This window comes from Brassica napus, chromosome C6 (assembly GCF_020379485.1).
Source record: "Brassica napus cultivar Da-Ae chromosome C6, Da-Ae, whole genome shotgun sequence".
NCBI classification, from domain to species: Eukaryota; Viridiplantae; Streptophyta; class Magnoliopsida; order Brassicales; family Brassicaceae; genus Brassica; species Brassica napus.
The window spans coordinates 19,257,251-19,282,622 of NC_063449.1; the positions used below are offsets into that span (position 1 = coordinate 19,257,251).

The 25,372-nt window shown below is 39.2% G+C and overlaps 2 protein-coding genes across 2 annotated transcripts; one reads left to right on the top strand and one right to left on the bottom strand.

The window, feature by feature from the left end:
• Window positions 1-11,748: 11,748 nt before the first annotated feature.
• Window positions 11,749-14,057, bottom strand: LOC106406122 (pentatricopeptide repeat-containing protein At4g14850-like). The gene is made up of 2 exons (XM_048760761.1): window positions 12,398-14,057; window positions 11,749-12,322 (listed from the first exon to the last, which is right to left on the bottom strand). Exons 1-2 carry the CDS (start codon window positions 13,984-13,986, stop codon window positions 11,857-11,859), a joined length of 2,055 nt encoding a protein of 684 aa, XP_048616718.1. The 5' UTR covers window positions 13,987-14,057; the 3' UTR covers window positions 11,749-11,856.
• A 27-nt stretch (window positions 14,058-14,084) lies between these two features.
• On the top strand, window positions 14,085-16,192 carry LOC106406616. The gene is made up of 3 exons (XM_013847310.3): window positions 14,085-14,256; window positions 14,416-14,858; window positions 14,925-16,192. Exons 1-3 carry the CDS (start codon window positions 14,219-14,221, stop codon window positions 16,061-16,063), a joined length of 1,620 nt encoding a protein of 539 aa, XP_013702764.2. The 5' UTR covers window positions 14,085-14,218; the 3' UTR covers window positions 16,064-16,192.
• The last annotated feature ends 9,180 nt before the right edge of the window (window positions 16,193-25,372 follow it).

Genomic DNA, 25,372 nt, shown 5'->3' on the forward strand with positions numbered 1-25,372 from the left:
AGCAGTTTTTGAAGTAGAGAAGAAACTTCTCCAAAAATGCTTTCTTGCAATCATCCCAGGTTGTGATAGAGTCGCTGGGTAGAGACTTCTCCCACTGACGTGCCTTATACCCCAAAGAGAAAGGGAATAGCATGAGCTTTAATGCATCCTCGGACACACCATTGGTTTTTGACAACCCACAGTAGCTGTCGAACCTATCCAGGTGATCAAATGGGTCCTCTAGAGCCAAGCCATGATACTTGTTGTTCTCGATCACGTTGAGGAGTCCTGATTTGATCTCAAAGTTGTTAGCTGCCACAGCCGGTGCTCGGATTCCCAGTCTATGACCATGAATGTTGGGGCGGTCATAAGTGCCAATGGGTCGAGCCGCTCGCTGTGGATGTTGTGGAACGTTGTTGGCTCCATTGGCGTTCGCATCATCTTGAGGTTGGTCTCCTATATCAATATCCAATCTCTGCAAGTGAGCATGTTGCTCTTCTTCTCTTCTCTTTGTAGCACACTCTCTCTCTAAAGCTCTGATGTCTGTAACTCTGGGAAGTAGGTTTGATGGACCCCTGCTCCTCAAGTTCATACACCTGAAAGTAAAAGGGAGGTGAAGAAAAAGAATCAGTAAGAAAAGAAGAAAATAAAAATAACTTAGTCTCAAGCAAGTGACTAAATCTCAATGTTCAAATCTACTCAGAATTTGGCAACGGCGCCAATTTGATGTTAAGAGTTTTCAAGGTTCCTAAGACAAATGATGTAGTATAAAAAATTGTCGAACCAATTCTAAGGGATTTCAAAGCACTGAGAATGCAAGTACTCACTTAATCTAAGTGCAATCGGTTATTTAAAAGATTTCTAAACTAATGATTAATGTTAATGCAGTTGCAGGATAATAAAAGCGATAAATGAAGTAAATTTCTTGACTAAGGGAAAAGAGAACTCATGGGCATAGGGATTAGACCTTGGGTGATCAAGTTTCGAACTAAGGATGGCAGACGATCAATCAAACTATCAACCTTAAGCTTAGACACAGTTCTAAACAAGCTCTATGTCTAGATGAATGTTCATTTATTAACACATTTCAAACATCAAATGTCTTTGGTTGAATAATATGAAAGCAATCATTAATGACAAGTCTAATGGCTATCTTAGCACCTCTAACAACAAATGTTTTTGGCAAACTATGCTAAAAGCTTAGAAGAGTTGTCTCAGACATTTCATCAAACATCTTTTGGGTGGAAAATGCCTAAGGATCAACTTTTGAGAGGCCAACTCAGAAGATGCATTATGAATACTCTACTTGCAAGGACTAAGAATGATCTACACTAAAACATCCTAGCTCTAACCTTATCAACCTTAATCTCCCTAACCCATGAATTCAAAAGGTGATTACTCACTAATCTCCATGATTCCTCTTAAACTCATATTGGATTTCAGATTAAGCATGTATAGAAATACAGAGAACCGATATGAAAACAACAGGATTGCAATAACAGAAAATCAATTGAATCAAGAGATGAACTTTCCAAGAGGTTTTTGGTGGTTTTTTTACGATAAAAGATAATCAGCCTCCCCTGGCTTACAAAAGTACTTAAACATAGGTTTAGAAAGTGTAAAAACGTGCATAACAAAATGACCAAAAAGCCCTTGATAAATCATAAGTTCGACCAAATAGACGATGCAGAGCGACCTCGGCACGTCGCTCCGGGAGGTCGCTCTGGGTGCTAGGAGCGACCTCAGGTGGTCGCTGTGGGACGTCGCTCCCGGCTTGTTCGTCTCTCTCAAATTGACATAAACGCGAGCGACCTCTGGGTGTCGCTGTGGTGAGGTCGCTCTAGGAACTGGAGCGACTTTGCCTTGTCGCTCTAGGAGGTCACTCCGAAGCGTAAATGGCGAGCGACCTCGGGGTCTCGCTCTGGTAAGGTCGCTCCGAAGCGTAAATGGCAAGCGACCTCGGGGTCTCGCTCTGGTAAGGTCGATCCCATGCACTGCCATCCAATGATCACCTTAATCACCTCTTTTGAGCTCCAAACGCACCCAAATGTCCCCAAGAACTCCATGTGGTACTCCAATACCTAATAAAGACTCATGCATGCAAAATGCAACCTAAATATGGCTAAATCCTAGTCTATATGATCAAAATGCACATGGGTGAATGGATAACACAATGAAAATATGCAAGATATCAGATAGCTAATCGACTGTAAAACAAAACAAGTCAAAACTGATAAGCCAAGCAGAAATTCAAAAAACGAGCAAAATTCAAAAATCTGAATAAAAGTTCTAAGGCTGAGGAAGAATACCTTTCACAATACGTCTCTTTTGCCTTTGGATCATCGTGCAGTCAAATCCTGACCACTTCTGATGACTAAGAGCAACAACCCTAAGAGAGTTCAGAAATAAATCATCCGGATATGCGATAGTATTGGGATGAATAACTGCAAAACAAAAAGAAGAACGGTGAGTTAGAATTCAAGCCGAGGAAAAAATACTTAGCGTCAACAATCTACCAAATTCTAGGATTCCACATGTGACGCCCCTGATCGTAGATGACCAGAAATGACACGGTTGATGCTCCCTGAAAGCCGATCCATGGTTCCTGAATACTTCCGAGTTCCTTGGACTAGCAATCTGAGAATATAAACGCTCCTATCAGATATCACTCAAGGCTTTTCAAACCGATGGTGCAATACCTGATAGTTAGTTCGGCCCAGATAAGAACTAATATCATATGGAACCCGTACTTTAAAAACAATCTTTATACATTATATACTTATTCTTTCAAAAAAACATCTTACATAAATGTTAAAGGTTAAACTCCAAAAAAGTTATACATAGGATAAATCAAAACGACTTTGCAATGATAATTAAACTACCTCTGGCTAATGCTATTTCTTCCCGTCTCCGAATAAGGTATCCCGCCTACTTGTCACATGCATCACAAATGAGTCATGAGTAACTAATTTACTCAGTGAGTCTAATCTTGCACCCCCAACACATACATTTAACATCCTGAGGAATTGACACTATTTCAATACAGTGGAAATATATTCCATAATATTATAAATATATATATGACCTATCATTCCATCGATGTGAATCTTATCTTAACATCACCTCCATAACACCCGCCATTCAGTCATACTTACCATATATATATACTAAACCTGTAAAACCACCAAGGCTAACCGAGCCTAGCGGGAAAATAAATCTAACCATCAGATATTCAAAGATCGAACATCTAATGCTGGATGCAGTTACACGGCCTATAGGGTGCGTCCCCATCATCGTGTCTTCATGACCTTGTTTCATATCGCAGGACCAATTCACGGTAATACGAGACTTTTGGAAGAGTGATTATACAATAAGACTTCACATGATTTATTCTTACATACTTAATTATATACATACTAGGTGTTTTGCCCGCACATGCGGGCATAATCGTTTTACAAATAATTATTAATATATGTAATATGATTTAAACATCATGATAAGTTATTCTTTATATTCTTAATCATTTTACTTTTCTTCGATTTTTATTTCGCTCTACGTCTCCTTAACACAAAGGAAAGCTATAAAATTATGAGACCGTAAGAGCATAATACATATCAAATATTCCACACATTAAGTAAAGTAAGAATGTGAACTTTTGGTCTCTCTTAATCTACTTTTGATTTTTGAACCAGAAACATGTATTAAATTACCAAAAAAATACTAAAACACACACAAAATCCAAGTAAGAACAAAATAAATAAAAAGTAAATAAAAACTAAAGTTCCATGATAATTTAGAATAAAACCTAAAAGAAAAACAAATTGAGATAATAATAATATTTCATTGGTTTACTTGATCACTATATAGATTGACTTATCTTATTATTTCATAAGTTTACTTTTAATAAAATAAACAATAGATAATGATAGTTTTATTATTAAAGTTAATTTATGGTTAATTACATCATGATAAATCTAATCTATATTATATCTACTTTAGCCGTTTTAGAAACTAAACTATTAAACTCATGTCCATAACATGATTACATAGGCAACTCTCTAAACTTAATATAAAAGCATATTTTTCTTATAGATTAAACAGTAGCAAAACATATACGTGAAATAAGTACTGAAAAAATTCAGAATACCTAATTCATCATTCCAAAACTCCATGTAACAAAGCCGATTTTCTCCTAGTATTTCAAAATCAAAGAAAAAAGGAAAACATAGAACTCCAACTAAAAAAAACAAATATCAAAAGTACATAAATATAGATGTCAAAAACTATAATCGAGACAACTTGGAATGAATGAAAAAAAATGAAACTATAGAGTTTAAAACATCTTACATCATATGAAAATAAGAATTGGTCCTAACTTGTTTAAAATAATTATAATTGTAATTCCAATTAGAAATTTTGAAATAGTTGCGTTATTTAAATTAATAAATTAATGATGGCATGATGTTTCCTCATCAACATATTATCATCAGTTCAGTTTCTCTCTGACTCAAATGTTGCTGGAAAGTGAGTCCACATTCTTCTTCCTTTGATTTATCTATGCTACTCCTACTACTACTTTGTCCTGCCATCACCTTATTGGTATTGCATGTGTTTTGAAAACATCGTTCACTTCTTTACTTGCGTTCAGGCGGAAAGGGGGGTGAATTTTACGGAAGCTTAATTTGTTTGTCCACATTATATAACTGTTTATTAAGTAAAACTATTAATTATAATTATTAAGCATATAAATAACCAAAATTACCTAAAATTATGGTAAACATGACAAATAAGCAAAATAACCTAAAACTATGGAGACCATGACAAATCAGCAAAATCAATTCATAAATAATAGTATAGATATAGATTAGTACTTGATAACAAGTACTAAGGTTTGAGATAAACCTCAGCGAATATTTCATAATAATTCTTAAGTGTTTACACAAGTAAACACATCACCATAATTATAGATTAAGTGACTTTCTTATCAATCAAGCATAATCAGTAATTTTAATCAAGCAACACACATTCCCATTACTCATTAATCATCTATCAAGAGACTCACCTTTAATCCATGATATTGGCTATAAAAGACTAGACTCGAGCTCCACTAAATGTTCACCACTTTCTGATCTCTCCCAATACAGAATAAGACAAGGCATGATCCGGCTGGTCCGATCACCCTCTTCGACCATCGGTTTTACTCATATCTAGATGAATTCGATTTCACTCTTCCTTGATGATGCTCACTCCTTAACCGATTAAAATCAAAAAATCAAGTCACGGGGTGCTCTCAACTCCAAGATGAAGTCACGATCAACCTTCAGTTATTCCATACTTCACTGATTCGAGACATAAGATGGTGAGAAGGGTCAGCCATGCTCTAGTTTTAATCTCTGATCTTTTCCATAATTTTTCTCTGGTTTTTATGTCTGAATTTTCTCTTCTCTCTCATTTTCTTTGAAATTTCTATGGTTTTTACTGCAGGTTGAAGGTGTTTTATATCATAAGAGGTTGCTTCAGATGATGGTTCACTTAACTACAACCAAGGCTGAGAGAGAACATGTGAAGAGCTGCTTCATAATTCTCAGCAGCAAGCTGCTGTCCTTTTCCTCTCATGAAGAAATCTTCTCAGCCACACGATTTATTTTAATTTACTAAGCAGGCAAGCAAGCACACAGGTGCATGTCATGTGACTTAATTACTGAGGAAGCAAGCAGGCTAGAAGGTGCAAGGCATGTGACGGTTCAGAAATAATTTTATGAGTTTTGTCGACATTTCTCGGACAGTTTTTGACTAAATGTTTCTCATCCTTTGAATCCCGTCCTACTCTGAATAAACTCATTCAGCTTGAATAAAACTCGACAATATTAATTAACACTCAGTCAGAACTATCCAAGGAAGCTCTTTCGACCATAAGACAGTCCCGTCGGAACATTAATTTACCGGGTCAATTTTATTTTAATTCTGATCGGACCAACTCCAAACTGGTCGAGTGAAATTTTCTCGACCAAAAATTAATTGGCTTGTGAGGGTCATTACACCACAACACTTGGTAGCTTTCATTAGGTGGTTCTTCAAAGGCTGCCTCATCAGACTTGATGTCGAAGTAGTAACACTGCCATACTTCGTCTTCGAAGGATGGCCAGTCATAATATGCAGATTCGACCTCATCCTTACCAAGAAGATACTATTCGGCAAAGGCTGAGTCTGTGTCATTTCCTCGAAGATATGAACGCTCATGGAGACGACTATCTCAGCAGCCATCACCATCAACGCTACAAAAATCCTGTTCGACCCAGTCAAAAGCTGCGTCAGTGCCATGTCTCATCGAGCGCAGCACAACGTGATTGACCGAGGAATCGGGAACCAAAGCTTCGCATCTTCTTCAAAAAATGATTGGTACACTCACTGGTACGCAACCAGAGGAGTCCATGAACGTTGGTGGATCCTTGAAATTATAAAAGTAAAGTGGTGGTTCGTCTATTTCAATCTCCACGGCTGCACTAGAGCGTAAGCCATGAAATCACTATCCTCAAACCTTGATGGTGGTTCGATTTTTCTTCTAACCATGTCTCTTGCAAGCATGTAATCTTTGATTTCAGTTTCTTCTTTTGCGTTTTCATCTTCTTCTTCGAAACTAGTTTCTTCTGAAATTTCTGATTCTTCAGTTTCAGAAACTCCACCTTGAGTAGGTGACCTCTACATCTACCGTACTTGGCCCTTCATATTTAGATTCCGTGTGTTTCAGAAATTTTCCTTCATTAAACACCACATTCCTACTTGTAACGCATTTGCCTTCGTTGGGTAACCAAACGCGATATTCTTTAACTCCAAACGGGTATCCCATGAAAACGCTCTTTAAAGCTCTCGGACATGTTTTTCCTTCAATGGTGTGAACATACGCCGAGTAGACAAATCTAATAAGGTGGTTCAACACGGGTTTATTGTCGGTCCACCTTTCTTCAGGAAGCTGATAATATATGGCTGAGCTAGGAGAGCGGTTTATTATGTTAACCGCCATTGATGCAGCATCAGTCCAGAAGTCTTAACCCAATCCTGCTTCTGCGAGCATGCATCTTACTTTCTCCATGATTGTCATGTTCACCCTTTCAGACACATCGTTTTGTTGTGGTGTGTATGGACAATTCTTGTGTCTTTTGATGTCTGAGTCTTTGCAAAGTTTATCAAACTGTTGAATGCAAAATTCTAACCCATTATCCGTTCTAAGACACTTGATTTTCCTCCCTGTATGATTCTCCATGGCTTCCATTCTTTGAACTTGCTGAACGCCTCGTCTTTAGATTTAAGAAAGTAAATCCAAACTTTATGTGAATAATCATCAATGAAATTGATGAAGTACTTGCATCCTCCCAGACTCTCTGGTGTTGACGGTGCGCCCCATAAATCCGAGTGAATGTACTCCAATACGTTTTTGGAAGTGTGTTTGTCGGCTGAGAAGCTTTTCTTATGAGATTTTCTCAGGACACATATCTCATAAAAGTCTAGCATGTCTACTTCTTTGCTGGATAAATATCTGTCCTTCACTAGCACATTTAAGTTCTTTAAACTCATGTGATCTAGCCTTGCGTGCCATATCTTTTTCATGTCAATGTCTGCTTGTGTTTCATTCACTTCACCTTTGGGAACCACTCCTTGAGTCCTTGCAGATAATATAAGCCCTCATTATGCTTCCTGGATATTATATCTCTTTCCCATCTTTGTAGAATCGAAGCATGAAGTCCTTTCCTTCGTATTTTCATCCTGCTTGTTCAAGCATTCCATACGATATTAGATTTCTGCTCATAGTTGGCATATATCTTACATCTGTAAGTATCACCACGGATCCGTCGGGTCCCACGATCCTGATCTTGCCAATCCCTTTGACATCGCAGAGAGTGTTGTTTGCCATCAAAACTTTACCCCCTTCGAATTCTTCTAGGTCAAACAAAACATCTTCGTTGGGTGTGATATTGAAAGAACAACCAGAATCGATAGCCCATTTCGAGCTGGTGTTGTGCGTATTAACAGTTAGTATAAGTGGCTGCTTAAGCTCTGCAGCTATATTAGCGGCTCTATGCGTCTTCTTCTCAGGACATTCATGTTTCCAATGTCTTTCCTTCCCGCATATGAAGCATCACTTGTTATTCTTATCATATCTAGGCCTCAATTTAGATAGTTCATGCCTACTCTTCGATCTGCCTTTCCAATTCCGGTTTCCTCCCTTGTTTGATGATCTTCCTCTATCCTCCACGCATAATCCTTCATCTTGAGACTTTGAATGCTTTCCACTTTCGAGTAACTCTCGCTCCTTTTACCTAGTGGCTCCCACCACTTCATTAATCTTGAGAATGCCCCTGACGTATTTGAGAGTTTCCTTAAGATGATCGTATCGACGAGGCATCGAATTTAGTAGCAGTATAGCTTGAACCTCTTCTGCAACCTCCACCTTCAAGTTGTTTAGGTCTGCTACTTACTTTAGAAAATCATCAATGTTTGCATCTCTGCCCTTAGAATCGTTCATCCTGAACGTATATATGACTTGTGGTGCAAGTAGATACGATTTGGCAAAGACGTATCTTATGTTCACGACAATTAGGTATTTTTCCTTCTCCGATTTTCCAAGCTTAACGGCATCGATTTTGAGCTTGAACCCCTTGGTTTCTTCTCATGTATTCTTCATATCATATTATCCTTCCTCCTTGGCAGTTCGTGGATCCATGAGAAGTGTTTCATTGGTTACGATGCTTTTTAGCCCTAGGAATCCAAAGTGAGCCATCATACGAACTTTCCACAGCGAGAAATCTCCGGTTCCATCGAATCGATACATCGATCCATGTGGTAGTCATCCTAAAAGCATCCGCAATCAAACCTGGATGCTCTGATACCACTTATTAGGGTTTGAATCCAACTAATAACAATGAATAAAACGTATCCTTTATTCAATAATGCAAAAGAGTCACACAATAACAACTATTAGAGATCACAAGTTTAATAACTAAACAAAGCTCGTTTAATATTGCTCTTGATCCGACTCCTGGTTGTATTCAACGTTTTGTCTTCTGTTGAACGTGAAAAGGAAACTAACTTGATTTTCCTTTTCTTGCAGGTCTTCAATCGTTGAAGGACTTAATCGTGTGGGCCAGGAATTGGCTCTTTCCTTTACATTGTTCTGTCGAAAGGAATATATGGGTATCAAAGAAGTTGCAGAGAAGTAAAACCAGTTCCTTACAATTTTCTTCTCCGATGCAAACTATATATATACATCAGAAGCTATCTATATTCATCATACAAAGTTTCAGATAATAAAACTCCTAATCCTCCTTGTTCTCCTCATTCTCCTCATCCTAGTTTATCCAATCAAGCTCACTCCACTCTCCACAATCGCAATGATTCTCCACAACACCATCTTGCTTTCCATTTTCATGCCTTTGATTTCGTAAAGCCTCCAAAGCAGACCCTTGACAAACTTGTACTTGCTCGTATGATACCATGTCAACTGTTTCTTCACAGTGGTTCCCGAATCTCCGAAATCTCTCCTCACAAGTCCAACTTCCATTCCTCTTTCCACAAGTTCTCTCACCGAATCGATCATCTTATATGAAATCTCCTTAACATGATCATCACAATGATACGTCTTAGGTATGAACTGGTAACACAGTGATGATCAAGAGAAATACTGATAATATTGATAATAAAAATGTTTACAAACTTGAGAGAATTGCTACAGAGTACTCTCACCTCTCCATGATCATGAGTGATCTAATTTCTAGAAAAAGCTCTCTCCAAATCGGACCAACTGGTGTGATAAGAGCACCCTCAGATACAAGCTCATCCTTTGGTTCAAGCCGCTCCTCTTGTTCAAGCCCATTTCCACGTTCTGATGCCCTTGTGTCTTCTAGGTTCATATCATCTTGAACATTGATTTCATTTTTCTGAACCTTTGACCACCCGAACTTGTCCATGCTTGTTTTGTTTTCTGGTTTGTCTTCATTCGACCATCTGAACTTTTGACCATGGCCGTATTGTTTTCTAGATGGCTCAGGATCATATCAAAAGGACTTTACGTTTTAAGACTAAGCTAATTGTCAAGCTATTTTATTTCACAATTGTCCAGGTTGTCTTTGCGTAATGTTGCCTTAACAGTTGTGTTAAGACTTGAATGCTTGAAAGTTTGGTTGTTGCTAGTGTTTAGAGGAATCTTAGACACTAGACAGTCATTTCCCTTTGGATTGCTTAAGTCTTTTGGTTGTAAAGATTGGCTAGGCGTTGAGTTGTCTAAAGAGTTTTTTTAATGTCAAGACAAAGTGTTTTCAAAGTATGAGAGTATACAACTATAAGTATATACACCTAGTCCAACACTTTTTTACAAAGGAGGAAAAATTAAGCGATCCAGTATCAGTCCTGGTTAACTAAAGACTAGAAGCTGGTTAATAAAAAATCCCGATATTAAACAACCTTTGGCTCGAATTTGGTTTGTTGAGATTCAAAATAACAACATTTATACCACTAAACCAACGGTCAAAATTAACATAATATGTTGGAGGGCTAGAAGCCCAAGCTTCTATGGATTCTTCCAAAGGCAGGGCATGAACCGATCTTGTGACGGGTTGCATGTGTATTTATGGGGCTTAAATATGCAGCTTGTAACGCCCCAACTTTTTGGAGACAGAGCGGGTCGGGCCGAGGAGGTTTAAAACCGATTTTACTTAGTATTTTCTTAAGTCTTAATCTTTTGTAAAATATCTAAGGATTAAAATAATATTAGAAGTGTGTGGAATGTTGTAGAAAACCTAAGGGTGAAAGTAACACAGGTATGAAGTACTTAAGAGTGTAGTAACTTCATATGAGGGAAAAGATCTCAACCGTTAGATCGGTCTGATCTGCACCGTCCGTTGAGAAGGTGGAATTGTATATAAAGGAGGTCACCCCTCACTTATAAATTATCAAGTTATCAATAAGAAACACTTTCATAAGCTTTGCCTTCTCTCTAAAAACGTCTCTCTCTAAGTGATGATCGATTTGTCTGAAAGGTTGACTTAGCAAATCACAAAGGTGAAAGTTGCTAAGGCCGCAGGTTCTGATTGCTGTGAAGAAATCAGTCCGTGACAAGCTGCTCTGTAGTTTATGTCGGTTTAATGATGACATTGCGGTTGAGCTTTTAGGTCCGTTTTAAGACGGTGGTTGAGATTATGCCTGGGCATAAGTCGATTTTCAGATGTCAAGAATGTATTGCTTCCTTTCTTTCTCTAACACGGCGGGTATAATGAGGGAGTTTCTCTCCATCTCAGACTTAATTGAAAGGAATGAAAGCATCATTTGGTTCGTAAACTAAATTTGATCCCTTCTCACTTGGTACATACGCAACATTTCATAAGGTCCAACTCTAAATCAGTAAAACATTCTTACATCTTTTTGGGTTTTTCTAACGAAGTGTTTTGTCGTGGTAATACAAAAAACTTGTCAGTTTTAAAATTTTGATGGTGCGAGTTTCGCTTTCCACAAGAATGAGATTGAGAGATGCAACTTCTTCCTTAGAAAAGTAGACATGTATGGTTGTTTAGTTTGTTAGTCAAAGCCAAATGTGATTGAGTGATTAGGAGGACTTTTGGCAATGCTTATTTTATACATGCAAAAATTGCGTATTAAGAGGATGTCAACGCACCTGGACCTATCTTTATACAATCTTTAATAATTTAATAATTTTAAATTAATTTAGAACGTAGATTTAGACGAAGTCTTGATGATCATATTCGACTACAGAAAAATGTATGTTATTAGAGAAAATGTTTATATTTCATCAAAATTAATAGTAAATTGAATTAGTCACTCTCTTTATAGTTTTACAAAGATATAAAACTGTAACCTAAACTAAAAACATTACCAATAATCCTTACAAGAACAAGTCCCACCCACGAACCGATGAAACCGGTTATTGTCTCTCACAATGATATCTCTCTTAACACTCCCAGACACAAACTTGAAGAAGCTGTGACAATCTCCACAGATCCTAAGGTTCTTTGTGATCCTGATGGGAACACCGAGTGGTAAAGCTAGCAAGCCAAACGCTAGAGCCAGTTTCTCACTGTGGTGCGCGAGTTCCGCCGCTTTCTCTTCTTCCTCCAGATCGTAAAGAGAGAGTTTCAGGTCGGGCTTGTACCCTGCAGCCTCCATCTCATTCCTTAGCTTGGACAGCATTGTCTGGATCTCTTTGTTCATTCTGTGTGATATGTCCTTAGCTTGAAACGTATGGACTTGGTTCTTTACTGTGATCCAACTGTACCCGGTTCCTTTCTTGATTCCTACCCCTTTCATCTCCTCTCTCACGGTGTTGGCTTCCGCCCACCTAACAAACATTGGTTATAATATAGTTTGATCATGCCGTCGTGAAAATACAATCTTTTGGTTTAAATCCACTTACCTTCCAGCTGCTGCAAACGTATTGGAAAGCAGAACGTGGTTGCCAGAATCTTTAGGGTCAAGTTTAAAAAGGTTCTCAGCTGCCAATACTCCGAGGTGTGGCTTACTATGCATCCTACAAGCATTCTGAAGAGCGCCCCAAACCGAGATTGTGGGTTGAATTGGCATTTTCTTTATGAATTCGTATGCTCGTTCCACCATCCCAGCTCTCCCTAGCATGTCCACAACGCATGAATAGTGCTCAGCTCCTGGCTCGATGCCGTAACAGCTCTTCATCGAATCAAATATCTTCATACCGTTTTCCACATCCCCTGCTCTACTACAAGCTGAAAGCACGGACACAAACGTCATATAATTTGGAGCCGGACCGGAACCACGTGGTGCCATTTGATCAAATAACGCCAATGCCATATCAACCTGACCCTGATGAGCATATCCACCGATCAGTGAATTCATCGTCACTAAGTTCTTTTCAGGCATCTCATCGAAAGCTTGTTCAGAATCTTCTATACATCCGCATTTTCCATACATGTCAACTAGTGCACTTCCCACAAAGATAGTACTTTCAACGCAAGCTTTCACAGCGTGAGCATGTACCGATCTCCCCAACTCAAGACCTGCCATACCAGCACACGCACTCAGAGTGCTTGAGATCATAAAATCAGAAGTCTGAACAATCTCCTTCCTTGAACGTAGGAACAACAAAGACGCCTTCTCATCTTCATGATTCTGCACATACGCAGCCACCAAGGAACACCAAGAAACAGCATTTTTTGTCCCCATTTCAGCAAACACAGTCTCACCGCAGTGAATCTTGTTACACTTTCCATAGAAATCGATCAACCCATTACACACAGACACATCTGTATCGAACCCACAACGAATCACAAGCCCATGCAACTGCTCACCTAGACTAAGTAACAACCCATCTGAGCAAGCATTAAGGAAAGCGCAAAAAGTTATGGAATTGGGGTGTCCACCAATCTTCCTGAACTCAATAAAAGCTCCAGCAGCTTCCCTAGGCCTTCCATCAGTGACAGAGTTAGATAAAAAAGCATTCCAAGTTGCAAGATTCCTGTGAGGAATTTCGTCGAACATCTTGCGAGCATCACCCCTAAGCTTGGTCTTACAATACATATCAAAAGCACTGCAGCCAACAAAGACATCAAGTATACGTCCACACTTCACAGAAAGCGCATGAATCTGTTTCCCAGTAACTGGCGACCGCAAAGAAGCCGCGGCTTTGAAGGCGCAAGGGAAGGTGAAGTCGTTTGGGAAAACACCTTCTCGTCGCATTTCCAAGAACTCAAGCAGCGCGGAGGAGAAGTGACCGTTTTGAACCAGCCCGGATACGAGTGACGTCCAGGAGACGACGTTCCGGGAAGGAGTGAGGCGGAGAAGGAGTCGAGCCGAGTCGGGATGGTCGAGTTTGGAGTACATGTTGATGAGGTAGTTTGCCAGGAACGGAGGAGGAGGCGAGTCGAGGGTCTTGACGATTCGCGCGTGGACGACACGGCCCAAACGCATAGAGCTCGTGGAGATTGCATTCCCGAGAAGTGACCCGAGAGCATTCGCCGTGAGGAGTGTCATAATAACAACTTACGCCCCCGTTTTGGGAGATTATTTGTTTTGTGTTAGTGGCATTACTGTAATTTTCACATCTTTCAACCCAACTAAAGGGTGTAATGGTAATTTTCGGATATGTGAAATTGATAAAGCTGTGTAGTAGTAGGGTCTTGGAGATGAAAAGCTTTAGATCCTGCCATTGTTTGATAAAAGTTGTTACTCCATCGCAGGACATTAGGGTTTCGGGTCTGCTCCGATGGATACGGATCAAGAGATGAGTCAAAATCCGCCTGGGTAAGTCTTAATTCGAGATATCATCACGTTAATCACAGTTTGTATGCTCTGAAATTAGTAGGAAGGAATTGTGTTCAATTGAGACATGATCAGCTTTGTTTCGGACTGGACATGCATGATCTTGTTTGTGCTTATGTTTCTATTTTCGAACCTGCACAGATTTGATGGTGAACAAGTCCCAGTCAGTAACCACAACTTTGGGGAGAATAAATTGTTCAACAGGGGAGGAGATGGAGATGGTGATGATCATGTGAACAGAAGCTCCTTCACTTTCACTCCTGGTGAAACGGATCTGAACCAACTCCCAGCGATTCCACCGGTTTCTAGTGGTCAAGGTTTGCCTTTTGCGCCTGTTGATTTCCCCAGCCCCGGCGATGTTTGGACGTGGAGAGTTGGGAGGAGAGTGAGTGCTACTGGGTTTCATAAGGATAGGTTCCTCATCCTCCCTGAGAGGCTTAAGATGAAGAATGCACCAAAGTCATTTGCCACCAAAAACACTCTTTCTCGTTATCTCGAGACGAATTTCCCTGAGATGGATGTTATTGCCTTCTTTGCATCTTTTAGCTGGAACATCCCTGCTTTGTTTCAGCCCGCCGATAGAGGTTAGTAAAAGCTCTTCTTTTTTCGTAAAGCCTGCTGACGTATTGATGATGTTTCCTTCTATGTAGTTGATGCTGCATCTCTCTTTGAAGAGACTAACAAAGAAGGTGAGAATGTTGAGGATGCGAAGAATGAAGGTTCAACTTCGCGTTACAGCCAGAGGAAGAGAAAACAGGTGCAGACACAGACTTATGAACCTGTTCAAGTCAAACCTAAAGCTAGCGGCAGGAAAAAGAAAGAAGCCACCAAACAGAAGCCATCCTCTTCTTCGAGACGCTCCACAAGACAGAAACAAGGCGATATGGTTGACTTGGAAGAAGAAAAAGAGAACGAAGCAGCTGCAACAAAACCCGGCAATAGAATGAAGAAACGCAGAGGTAGCGCTGCAGAGAAACAAGAAGATGCTCCGATTCCTCATGTCTATGTTTCTCCTATGAACGGTGTCCTTGCGGTCTCTCACTCCCCTGTGGAGATCAACCCGGAAGAGTTTGACAATTATCTGAACACACTGGAGAATCTTCTTCAGCAGCAGCCTTCAGAAGCAGGACAGGAGTCTTCTTCTTCTTCTCTTCCTGTCACTGCAAGCTCTCCAGTGAAAGAATATGAATGGGCAGAAGCTCGGATGAAGCTTTCATCGCTTCTCGACAAAGACTTCTCTTCCTTGCTCATGTCTAATGAAGCTGCGGAGCTAGCAGCCTTAGCAACAAAACTTAAGAAAGATCCAAGCCTCTCAGCTGAAGAGATTGTGAGGTTGAAGCTTATCGAAGAGATTCCAACTTTCAGCCAAGTGTTTCAGGAGAACAAGAACGTGATAGTGGAAGCTGATAGATTCTTCTCTGCTCTCGAGCTTAACAAAGCCAAAGTCGCTTCTCTCAAGTACGAGTACAGCGATTTAAAAGACAAGCTTGGCAATATCCAGACGGAAGTTGATGCAAACTCTGAGACTATCCGTCAGATTGACGACCAAATCGCTCAGCTACAAGCTAGACGCACTGAACTGACCCGTTGGATCAGTAAAAAGGAGAAAGAGAAAGTTGATCTGAGCTATGGGCAAAAGATGGTGGCTAACTCGATTCCAAAAGTGGTGCAGGAAGTTCAAGCAGCTAACTCGAAGAAACCAGAATGGGTGATGAAGAAAGAAAATGCTGTTAAACGCGAAGAAGAGATCCTCAATAAGTTCGCCTCTCTCAAAGGTTTTTATCTCTAAAAAACTATTAGATTCTTATAAGTATTGTGTTGCATAAGGCTAATAAACTCTTGAAAGCTGTTTCATATTTTCACGCCAAAGTTCCTCTGTAATCATAATAATTAAAAAAAAGACAAGACTTTCATGCAACTTCATGTTTCAGACACATCACATTACAAGTAGTAGACACTGTTACTGTACAAGCACTACCCTGCTACTACCTTCGTGCTCCATCTTCGCAATCCACCGTGGCTAGATGATACAGTAAGAATATACTTCGATATATGATAGAATCAACTCCATCCAATGTTGCATAACAAGGAATTAGATCAATGGTTGCACTCTTTGTATAAAGGCTTTTTTTGAGGAATAAAATTTAACACTTTCAAAAAAAAAAAAAAGTTTACTTATCAAGAAACAACTCAAAAACTATGACAAGAGGGTTGTTACACACTCAGAAAAGCTCCAAAAAAAAGATGAACACACTTTTTTGAATGAATCTTCAAAAGCTCCTTTTCACTCTTTTTTTTTTTTGTTCCAATCGCTCCTTTTCACTCTTTTTATGACTTTCTCCGTAACAAATTTCTTCTCAACAACTCCAGTAATCAGTAGACATGTGTCATTTGCGATCTTCTACTCCTTTGCCGCGTGTCAACTCATTTCCTCTAGCAAATCCTCCCCGTTGAAAAAACCATGACCACAAGGTTCAAAAACTGGAGACTGGCATTGCAGGTCATATAAGAACTCCCAAGTAGATTGCTCATAGACTAACTTCCATTTAGGTAGTTATTTATTTATTTTATGTTATTATTATTCATTCAATCTAATGTTTTTATTTTATTTTCCAAAATTTTATGATATATAAAACAAATATAATTGTTACAAGAAATTGTACTTTTTCTATATTTTAAGATCCATATATATATAGTATAGTTATACAAAAATACATGGACATAAAAATATTGATGGAAAATGTGTTCATGTACAGAAAATACGTAAATAGAAAAAATGGACATGGATGTTAGTCGGGACCAGAAGAGTTGACAGTTTGAGAGAGATTTTTTGGGCTATGAGCGAAGTTATTCTTGAAGAATCTTCACGTGGAGGGAAATCATCCGGATTTATCATCATGACTTGATGTTTCGGATCCTCCTTTCTGACAAAGTATTGGACTATAAAGTCGTACTTTCTTTCACCAAGTGGAGCGACCGAAGTGTCTCCTACCTTTACTTCTTATATTGCCGACAAATGCGACCATCTTTATCAGATTCGTAGTTTGCTTCTAGACAACCAGTACAAGAGCAAACATCAAAGTATTGATGTTCATCCTCATCCATAAAAAGATAGACTATTTTTCCATCTTAACCAAAAGAGATTGGTTTGGGAACTTGCTGATTCGTTGGACCATAGAAGTCTCGTTCATCAACTTGTATCGCAAATTGAGTGAATAATTGCTTCTGAAATGATGATGATCAAGGTTTCTCAAATTTGATATCAGTTGTTTAATCATTTCGAGAATGAAAGCAGGCTTCTGATGATTGACAAGACGACTGAGTACCTTGACGGAGATTTTCATAACTCGTGACCCATGATTCTAGTAATCGATACAGTAACTCTTCGCGAGATATTTGTCGGAGAATCTGTATAAACTTGGGTGATTGGGACGTGGATGAGACTTCGAGATATAGTGCTTCATCGGATGAGGGTAACACAAGATCAAGAGCATGATCTTGAATTCGGTAGACGATCTGGTGATGTAGAGTAGCTAGTACACTCTTTTCTTGCATAGGTGCTCCGATTAGTTGAAGCTGAACCTTGAGTGTCTTTAAGAGATTTGGGTCTTGTAACGAAACATTAAAGTTTGGAAACAGTGTTATGAATACAGTTGATGCATTTTATGTCGTTTGAACTGTTCCGATGCAAGCTTGTTGCTATGAATCGAGAGTCGATTAAGGCTATTCGGGCTATGTCTGGTAGTCCTTTTCTTACAAACGCCCTTGACTAAGAAGGTGTTAGTCATTTTATAATGTATTCGTATGAATTTACCTAGGCATGAGCGTTCGGGTACCCTTTCGGTTTGGTTCGGGTTAGGTTCGGATTTTTGGGTTTACGCTCTTAGGTCTCATACTAAAATTATATTAGTACGGGTCGGGTTCGGATAATAACACTTCAGGTTCGGTTCAAAATTGTATTGCATTTTAAAACCCGTAAAATAACCACATATCGTTCGGATTCGAGTTATATCGGTTCGGTTCAAATATAACCAAAGTAAAAAACAAAAATTTAAAACAACACATAAAGAAAAACCCCTAAATTAAATAAAAATTAATCATATCACACATAAAATTGATAAAATAACAATAAAATGTTAAATCAAACATGAAAATAAACATTATTTGTAAACAATATGCATTACCTTATAGAGAACTAGGGTCGGACCCGCCCTACGGGCGGGTAAGCAAATGAACGAACAATATAAATATATTTTAAATTGTCACCATTTTACTACAAATTTTGCTAATTCTTCTTTTTAGATATTATATATTTGTTACTATGTTATAATAATTCTTTAAAAATATAAATATTTTACTTTGTCCACAATATTTGCTTTTTTGAATTGAATAGATTTTAAAAATATTTTTAATAAATATTTCTTAAAAAATAAGCAAGAACCATTAAAATATGATATTAACTAAAGCAAACATTTTGGATATCGTTTAAGCATGATATATATAACTATATTATTGTATATTTTCATTGCGTATGTTATATTAGCATTTGCAAGAAAAATGTATGATAATGTTTATTGTTTTTAAGAATGTTTGGGCATGGAAAAAGTATATATGTTAAGATTTATTATATTTGATTTTGATGGCTGTGTCTATATTAAGAGGTTGTGGTATTTTTTATATTAAAAGGTTGCAGAGTGTAACATATTAGATAGGTTTGGTCTCCTGGCTGTATGTTTTTTTATAAATCTGAATCCATTATTGATTTGTTAAATTTAGTTTGTTATATTTTGGACTCTAAAAATGGGTTTGTGGTTTTTATGGTTATCATTTGTATAAATGGCTTGGACCGCAGGAAGTTGCATTAACGGTTTATTTTAGGCTGAATATGATATTGAAGAGGTGAATAAAATAATAAAATTGTAATGTAATATAAATAACTGTAATTGAAGTTAACCCAGAGTTTCACATGATATGTAACGTGACCAAAGTTACTTGTATTGTAAAGAAGTGTTTATATGAATATTGTTGGAGTGTGAATAAATTTTATTTGATATGTTCCAGAGAACTTTTTATCAATAAGATTTGTTATTTTATTTTTTTATAACTAAAATGACAGCACATATTGTCAGACGGTTACTGATCAAGTTATGTATATTTTGTGTTAGTTTTATTTTTTTTTGCTTATAATCTTATTTTTCATCCCGGTTAGTTTGATTTGTTTATAGGATCATAGTGTTCATAATTAAAAAAATTAAAAAAATTGAAGCAATGGAAGCACTGAATGCGAAGAGATTATCAAAGCATAACTAATCAAAATTTCAAACACTGAAACAGAGAAGTGAGAAAAAAAAAAGAAATTGTGTCTATGAGTTGAGACTGTAGTTATGCATGGTAAACTTCCTCTAAAAATGTTTCCATTTACTTGAAATAGAAACAATCAATGCATCTACTTTCAAGATCATTAAACTTCCAACTTTTGGTGGCATTATGAAGATCATGTTAGTACCGCAAGACTTCTTCCTTGTGATAGAAACATCGGATAAGAAACGTTTGATTTTTCTCCAGCACTTTTCCGCTCCGGATTGTTTGTGTGCCACTTATGGAGATACATATATTTCATGCATTCTTTTTGTTCATCCATATCCTTCTATATAAACTATTATTAATTATTTATGAAATAAATATTTTTGATCTAAATTACAAATGAACTTTTATATTACTTTCAATCTTTAGATATCTAAATGACAAAAAGGTAAACAAATTTTATATTTATTTAGAATCTATCTATATATTAGTACAATTAATTATCTTTAAAAACAAATCTTGTGAAAATACTGTTTTAATTTTATAGGAATTCATATTCATTTTACTATTTAATATATAGACTTGATAATAAAAAATAAACTTTAAAATGATAGGGTGTGGTATATATGTATATTTTATATGTCATTATAGAAAAATCTAAATTTAAAATGGTGAAATATCAATTTTCTCTGTTTTGATGATTTGATGGCACAAATATATATATATGTCAAATACCAATTTTAGAGAAAAATAAAATATCCAAGTGGGAGAATTTTTTTCAAAAAAAATAGGGAATAAATAGTAAAAAAAAATTGTCTTCTTATCTCCGGTCTCAAATTTATCGTCCAACTATATAGTCGAATCTAATAGTTTTTTAACCAAATTTGTATCTTTTTAAAGTTTTTATATATTTGATCTATTTAAATATGTTCTCTTAGCCCAAATTACCTGAAGACCATCTAAAAATAATAAACCCAATATGCAATTAAAGTAATCCACTAAACATATATTTTATTAAATAGAAAAAAACCTAGACTAAACATTGTTTTTTTGCGGTTGAAAATCTTTTTCTTTCTCCGCCGCATAAAACGACCGGATCAGTTTCTCTATGCTCGCCGTCGTACATCTCGTAATATCTCCTCACCGTTATCATTTTCTTCTCTGCACAAAATCTAGATCCTCTTTAACCTTCTCTTCTTGCCATTTATTAAAATCTCAAAAGTTTGTTAAATCTTGTGGCCCGTCTGTCTTCCTTCAATCCTAAGTCCCTTTTTCACTGTCCAAGTCCGCCTCCGTTTTGCCTCCTTCACTACCCCTAAAAATTTATTACAGCCATCCCGTCCTCTTTGCTTCCTTTGCCTTGATATGCTCCTCACCAGCTAACTACCCACCGTGGTTCATCAGAAAGTTGCTGTATCTTCTGATTTTGAGGTGAAGGAATTACGATATGCTCGTTGAGGAAGTGCTGAGAGATGCGGGGGTGCCATTTCTTGAGTTCGGATTTGACATATATAAAGAAGGGTGGTGTTAGCGAGTAATAAGGCAGCCCTTATTCTGATAATAAAATTTCTCTGGATAATAGGAACTGTGAGGATGATGCTTTAGAGATGAATCCTTAGCTTTTTATAGGTGAATGACCGTCTGAATGAATGATAAGAATCAGTGAATGCAAGATCATGGTGTAGTGGGCATGAAGAGTTAATTTTTGGTTAATTATGTTCAATTAATTCGATTTGTAACAGCTGGAAGCTGAAGAACATAGACAAAACCGACATAAATAAACACATTCGGAGAGTGCTGACAAAGCTTCAGACCCACACGCAAATTCAGAGACGGGCCTAGCATTTGCTTGGATATAGCGGCCCAAAGAACATTATCCGTACACTAGAAATTAGAAAGTTTCGTGGAAGCCCATTTTAAAGACACAGGCTAGCATTTTTAAATTTTTAAAAAGAAGGGGACACGTGTCGACAGTATAGGAGTCGACTTTCTGACCTGGCGCTGAGGTGGCGCAACAGGAGGGAGACCAACATATTTTTATATATATAGATACCTATTTATAACTAATCGTGTACTTAAAATTTTAATATTCATTTTTATATATCATATCACCACAAATATTGAATTTTATAAGTGAAACACTTATATATATTTCAAAATATTTATATTGACTATTAGTTTCAGATTTTTCGGGTTACCCGTTCGGGTTCAGTTAATAACATTTCGGGTTCGAATATTTTTTGTGCCACCCTATAAAACATGTTTGGGTATTTTTGCATTTCAGATCGGATAATGGGTCGAGTTTTTCGGTTCGGGTTCGGTTCAAATTTCAGGTTCAGAATTTTATGCCCATACCTAAATTTACCAGAGGAAGGGTAGTTCAGGTAGTTGATCGCCCATAACACACTCGATTTCATATAAGAAAGTAATATTAGAGGAGGAAGAATGGCTTCTTTTACTTTTTAGGAAGAGTGAAAATTGCAAACTGAGAATCGAAGGATGAAAGATGGGAAGTAGACATTTTATGAGAGAGCTGATTTCCAGGATTCTTAAAACAATCAGTCATAAACAATGATTCTATCGACCATAACGTAACCCTGTAGATTCTGATACCTGTTTGTGCACGATTCGGTTGATTAGAATGATGAACGTAGGAATGGGGTGACTAAAGACGTTTTTATTAGAATCAAACAAGAGGTTACAAGATTGACGGGAAATAAGGAGACAAGATCAAAGGTTTAAGCAACAGGATCAAAGAGATGATTAGGAAACCCTAGATCTAGCCGCTTCTGTGTGTGTTGTCCAAAAATCCCCTCTTTTCGTTGTCTCCTCATCCCCTCTTATAGTGTCCTCGTCCGTGATGCCCTAATCGTGTCGTCCTTTGGGCCCTGTCATTAAAGGCCGAGTATGCGGGCCTTGTTACTGTTCTTTATAAGCCGAGCTTATTTAGTCGGCTTAGCTGATCGGCTAAAAGTACTCTGGGGTCGAGCCGACATCTTTAGCCGCTTAAGCCGACTAAACTGGTCAAGCTTGCCGGGCTAGGGCATGTTATTCGATGGGCCTTGTGGAGGGATGTAATCCATCTCCTGCAATAAGTCTCCCCCCCCCAGTTCACTTGTGAGCGGCGTAGCGGTCTCAATGAATTTGTGGGTCAGGTTCGTTCGTATATCAGGACCTAGCGTGTTTAGTCGCACGCCGTTTTATTGACGTTTCTAGTCGCTTAGAGTAGTACTTCTTCATGATCTGCTTTGCTCGCCGAGGTTTTTGTCACGGAGGCACGTTTTACTCGGTAGGTGAATTACCCCGATATAAGAGCTCAAGCTTATCTCATCGGTTTACGTTAGAAAACCGGATTAGACCGAAATCGGGGATTAATTTTGGTCTGGCATCTCGATTAGTTATCGGTTTGAACAAGAAACCGAACCATCGCGAGTAAGCCTTTGGGTATTTAGGCGGCCCTTGGAGGCCCATTTAGGTTTCTGTAGACCTAATGATTGCGCTTCGGAGGATGTGCCCTTGCTTTTGCTATAAATAGGCTCCTCCATTTCGCTTTCGTCATTCTTCTCGGCAAGTTCAGGTATTCCGCTTTTCTCTTCCTTCTCTCTACTTTTACTTTCTCTCTCTAGGTACGTTTCTCCTCACACAGGCTTGTCGGTATCGTCTGGCGGTTGTAGTCGTCCCCTAAATCCAGGATCATGCCTCTGAGAGGTCGTTTGTCGCGAGAAGAAAAAGGGAAGGGCGTCGCAGATTCTCCGAGTCCGACCAGAGATTAACGGGTAGCTGACAGCCCACTGGATGATTTCGACTTGATTCATCGCGATGCTCTTCGGGATTTAGACAATATGACCCTATCTCAACGCCTTTTGGTCGCTGATGCTCATAAGATGATCCGTGACGAACGCGCGGATCGCGTTGAAGTCGGGAGCAGTGACGTGAGCGGTAGCGGCTCTGAAGCGTCTGGCCAAGCCTCAAGATCTTTGAGACGAACTAGTCGGGAGATTCCTTTCGACCAGATAGACTACCGACCCACGATCTATCATCCTGGTGGGATCTTCGAAAAACTCGGCCCACTCCCGTCTGAATTGCTTCTTGACCCGCGGGCTCAGTTATGGGGGAATGTCTTCGATTCTTGCTCCTCCCACAAGACGGTGAAGGATTTGTTGAGGCGAAGTGGAGGTGCCGGCGTTACATACATCATTCCTTCCAAGGGACAGCGTCCTTGGTCGCCTCCGATTGGCTATCAGTGTGTCTATGAGTCTTATTTTGGAGACCATACGAAGCTCTGGTTTCCAATTCCCCGACTGATCACGTCGTACGCATTCCGTCGGGACATCGCCATCTGTCAGTTGCTTAACGGGTCGCTGCGCATCGCGGTTATGCTAATGGTGATGGCAGCGGAGATAGATGTTTCGATGAGTGTGAGAGTATTCGAAGAGTTGACTTTTACGAAGGTGGAGCCACATGGAATATTTTCAGTGAAGATGCGCTCGAGCTACAACGTCTTGTCAGGGCACCCGAACAAGACGAAGGACTGGCAGCGCTCATATTTTTACGTCAAATCTGACGAGCATGCCTTCTCGGAGCCACCTGGGGACGACTACCGCGTTCTATGGAACAAAACGTTTGGTAGATAGTGTTTGTTGTCATCATGCCTTATTCGAGTATCCTAACGGCGTGTTTCTTGTTGTTGCAGTTCGTCACCCGAATACGATCGCATACCGGGAGAAATTCTTCGAGAGTGCTCAGGCGATCGCGGCTCACAGTCATCTTCGTTGGCCTGATCTTAGTCGAGAGTGGATAAGACGTCAAGAAGCTCGGATTGCTAGAGGTGAGTTCATCGGTCTTTCTCCAAGAAGTTCTATCAACAACTTAGTCTCTCTTCTTTTTTTTTACAGCTGATTGGGAATCGAAGCTTCCTGTTTTACTCGGGCCCCGTAAGTCGCGTCTGTCCCTTTTTACTCGGAAACAGCAGAAACTTCTGGACGAAGCTAGGAAGATGGACGGAGTGCCGGATTTGAGTGCACTGTTGAAGGGGAAGCTGCAATTGCTTTCGAAGAAGTCAATTCCTGCCGATGTGCAAGGGTCGACCAGTCCTGACGCAGACCAAGCTTCGAAGGAAGGAGCTCCTGGTTTAGTCGACAAAGACGTTGGGGCGGAACCTCCTGCCTCAAGTCCTAAAAAGAAGAAGAAGAGCAAGAAACCCAGGAGAAAAGCAACCGAAGAGCTTCCTCTTGAAGAGATCGCTTCTCTCGACGAAACCTCTGAGGGTTTGGAAGCAAGGAAGGGAGAGAGAGAGGAAGGAAGAGACCTTACGAAGGGGCTACTTCCTCCATTGATCGCGGCGAGGCGCCGGCAGTAGGACGAGAAGGCGCTACAAGGGGTTCCGTCGAGTCTGACCGTTCCGAAGCGGCGCCTGAAGATCGTCCCAGGAAGAAGAAGAAGAAGAAGTCCGTTGAGGCAGAGCCGCGTCCTTCTGATGCGGAGACAGGCCTCGTCGAAGTTGTCGCGGGAGGCGACGTTTCTCTTGAAACCCCTCCTGAGGAGAGAGAGGTCTCAGCGCGGGGCAGTGATCCTGTTACGGGTGAGAGATCTATTCCTGATCCGTCTGCGAGGAAAGGGGCTCGTTCAGAGGGTTCTACTGCGAGGAGGAAGAAGATCGAGTTCCCCGATCGCGTCGAGTTTTCCTACAACGAGACAACCCCCCTAATCCTTAATCCTCTTAGGTGCGCGGAGCTGACGCGCCAAATTTGTGGTGGGACAAAGGAGATGCCACAGTTGGACGACCTTTACTTTA

Bases quoted from the DNA above. Each gene is read 5' to 3' on its own strand.
- LOC106406122 (XM_048760761.1), bottom strand. From the start codon at position 13,986: ATGACACTCCTCACGGCGAATGCTCTCGGGTCACTTCTCGGGAATGCA. The intron at 12,323-12,397 runs GTAAGTGGATTT...AATGTTTGTTAG, and splicing joins ACGTTTGCAGCAGCTGGAAG to GTGGGCGGAAGCCAACACCG.
- LOC106406616 (XM_013847310.3), top strand. From the start codon at position 14,219: ATGGATACGGATCAAGAGATGAGTCAAAATCCGCCTGG. The intron at 14,257-14,415 runs GTAAGTCTTAAT...GAACCTGCACAG, and splicing joins ATGAGTCAAAATCCGCCTGG to ATTTGATGGTGAACAAGTCC. The intron at 14,859-14,924 runs GTTAGTAAAAGC...CCTTCTATGTAG, and splicing joins GTTTCAGCCCGCCGATAGAG to TTGATGCTGCATCTCTCTTT.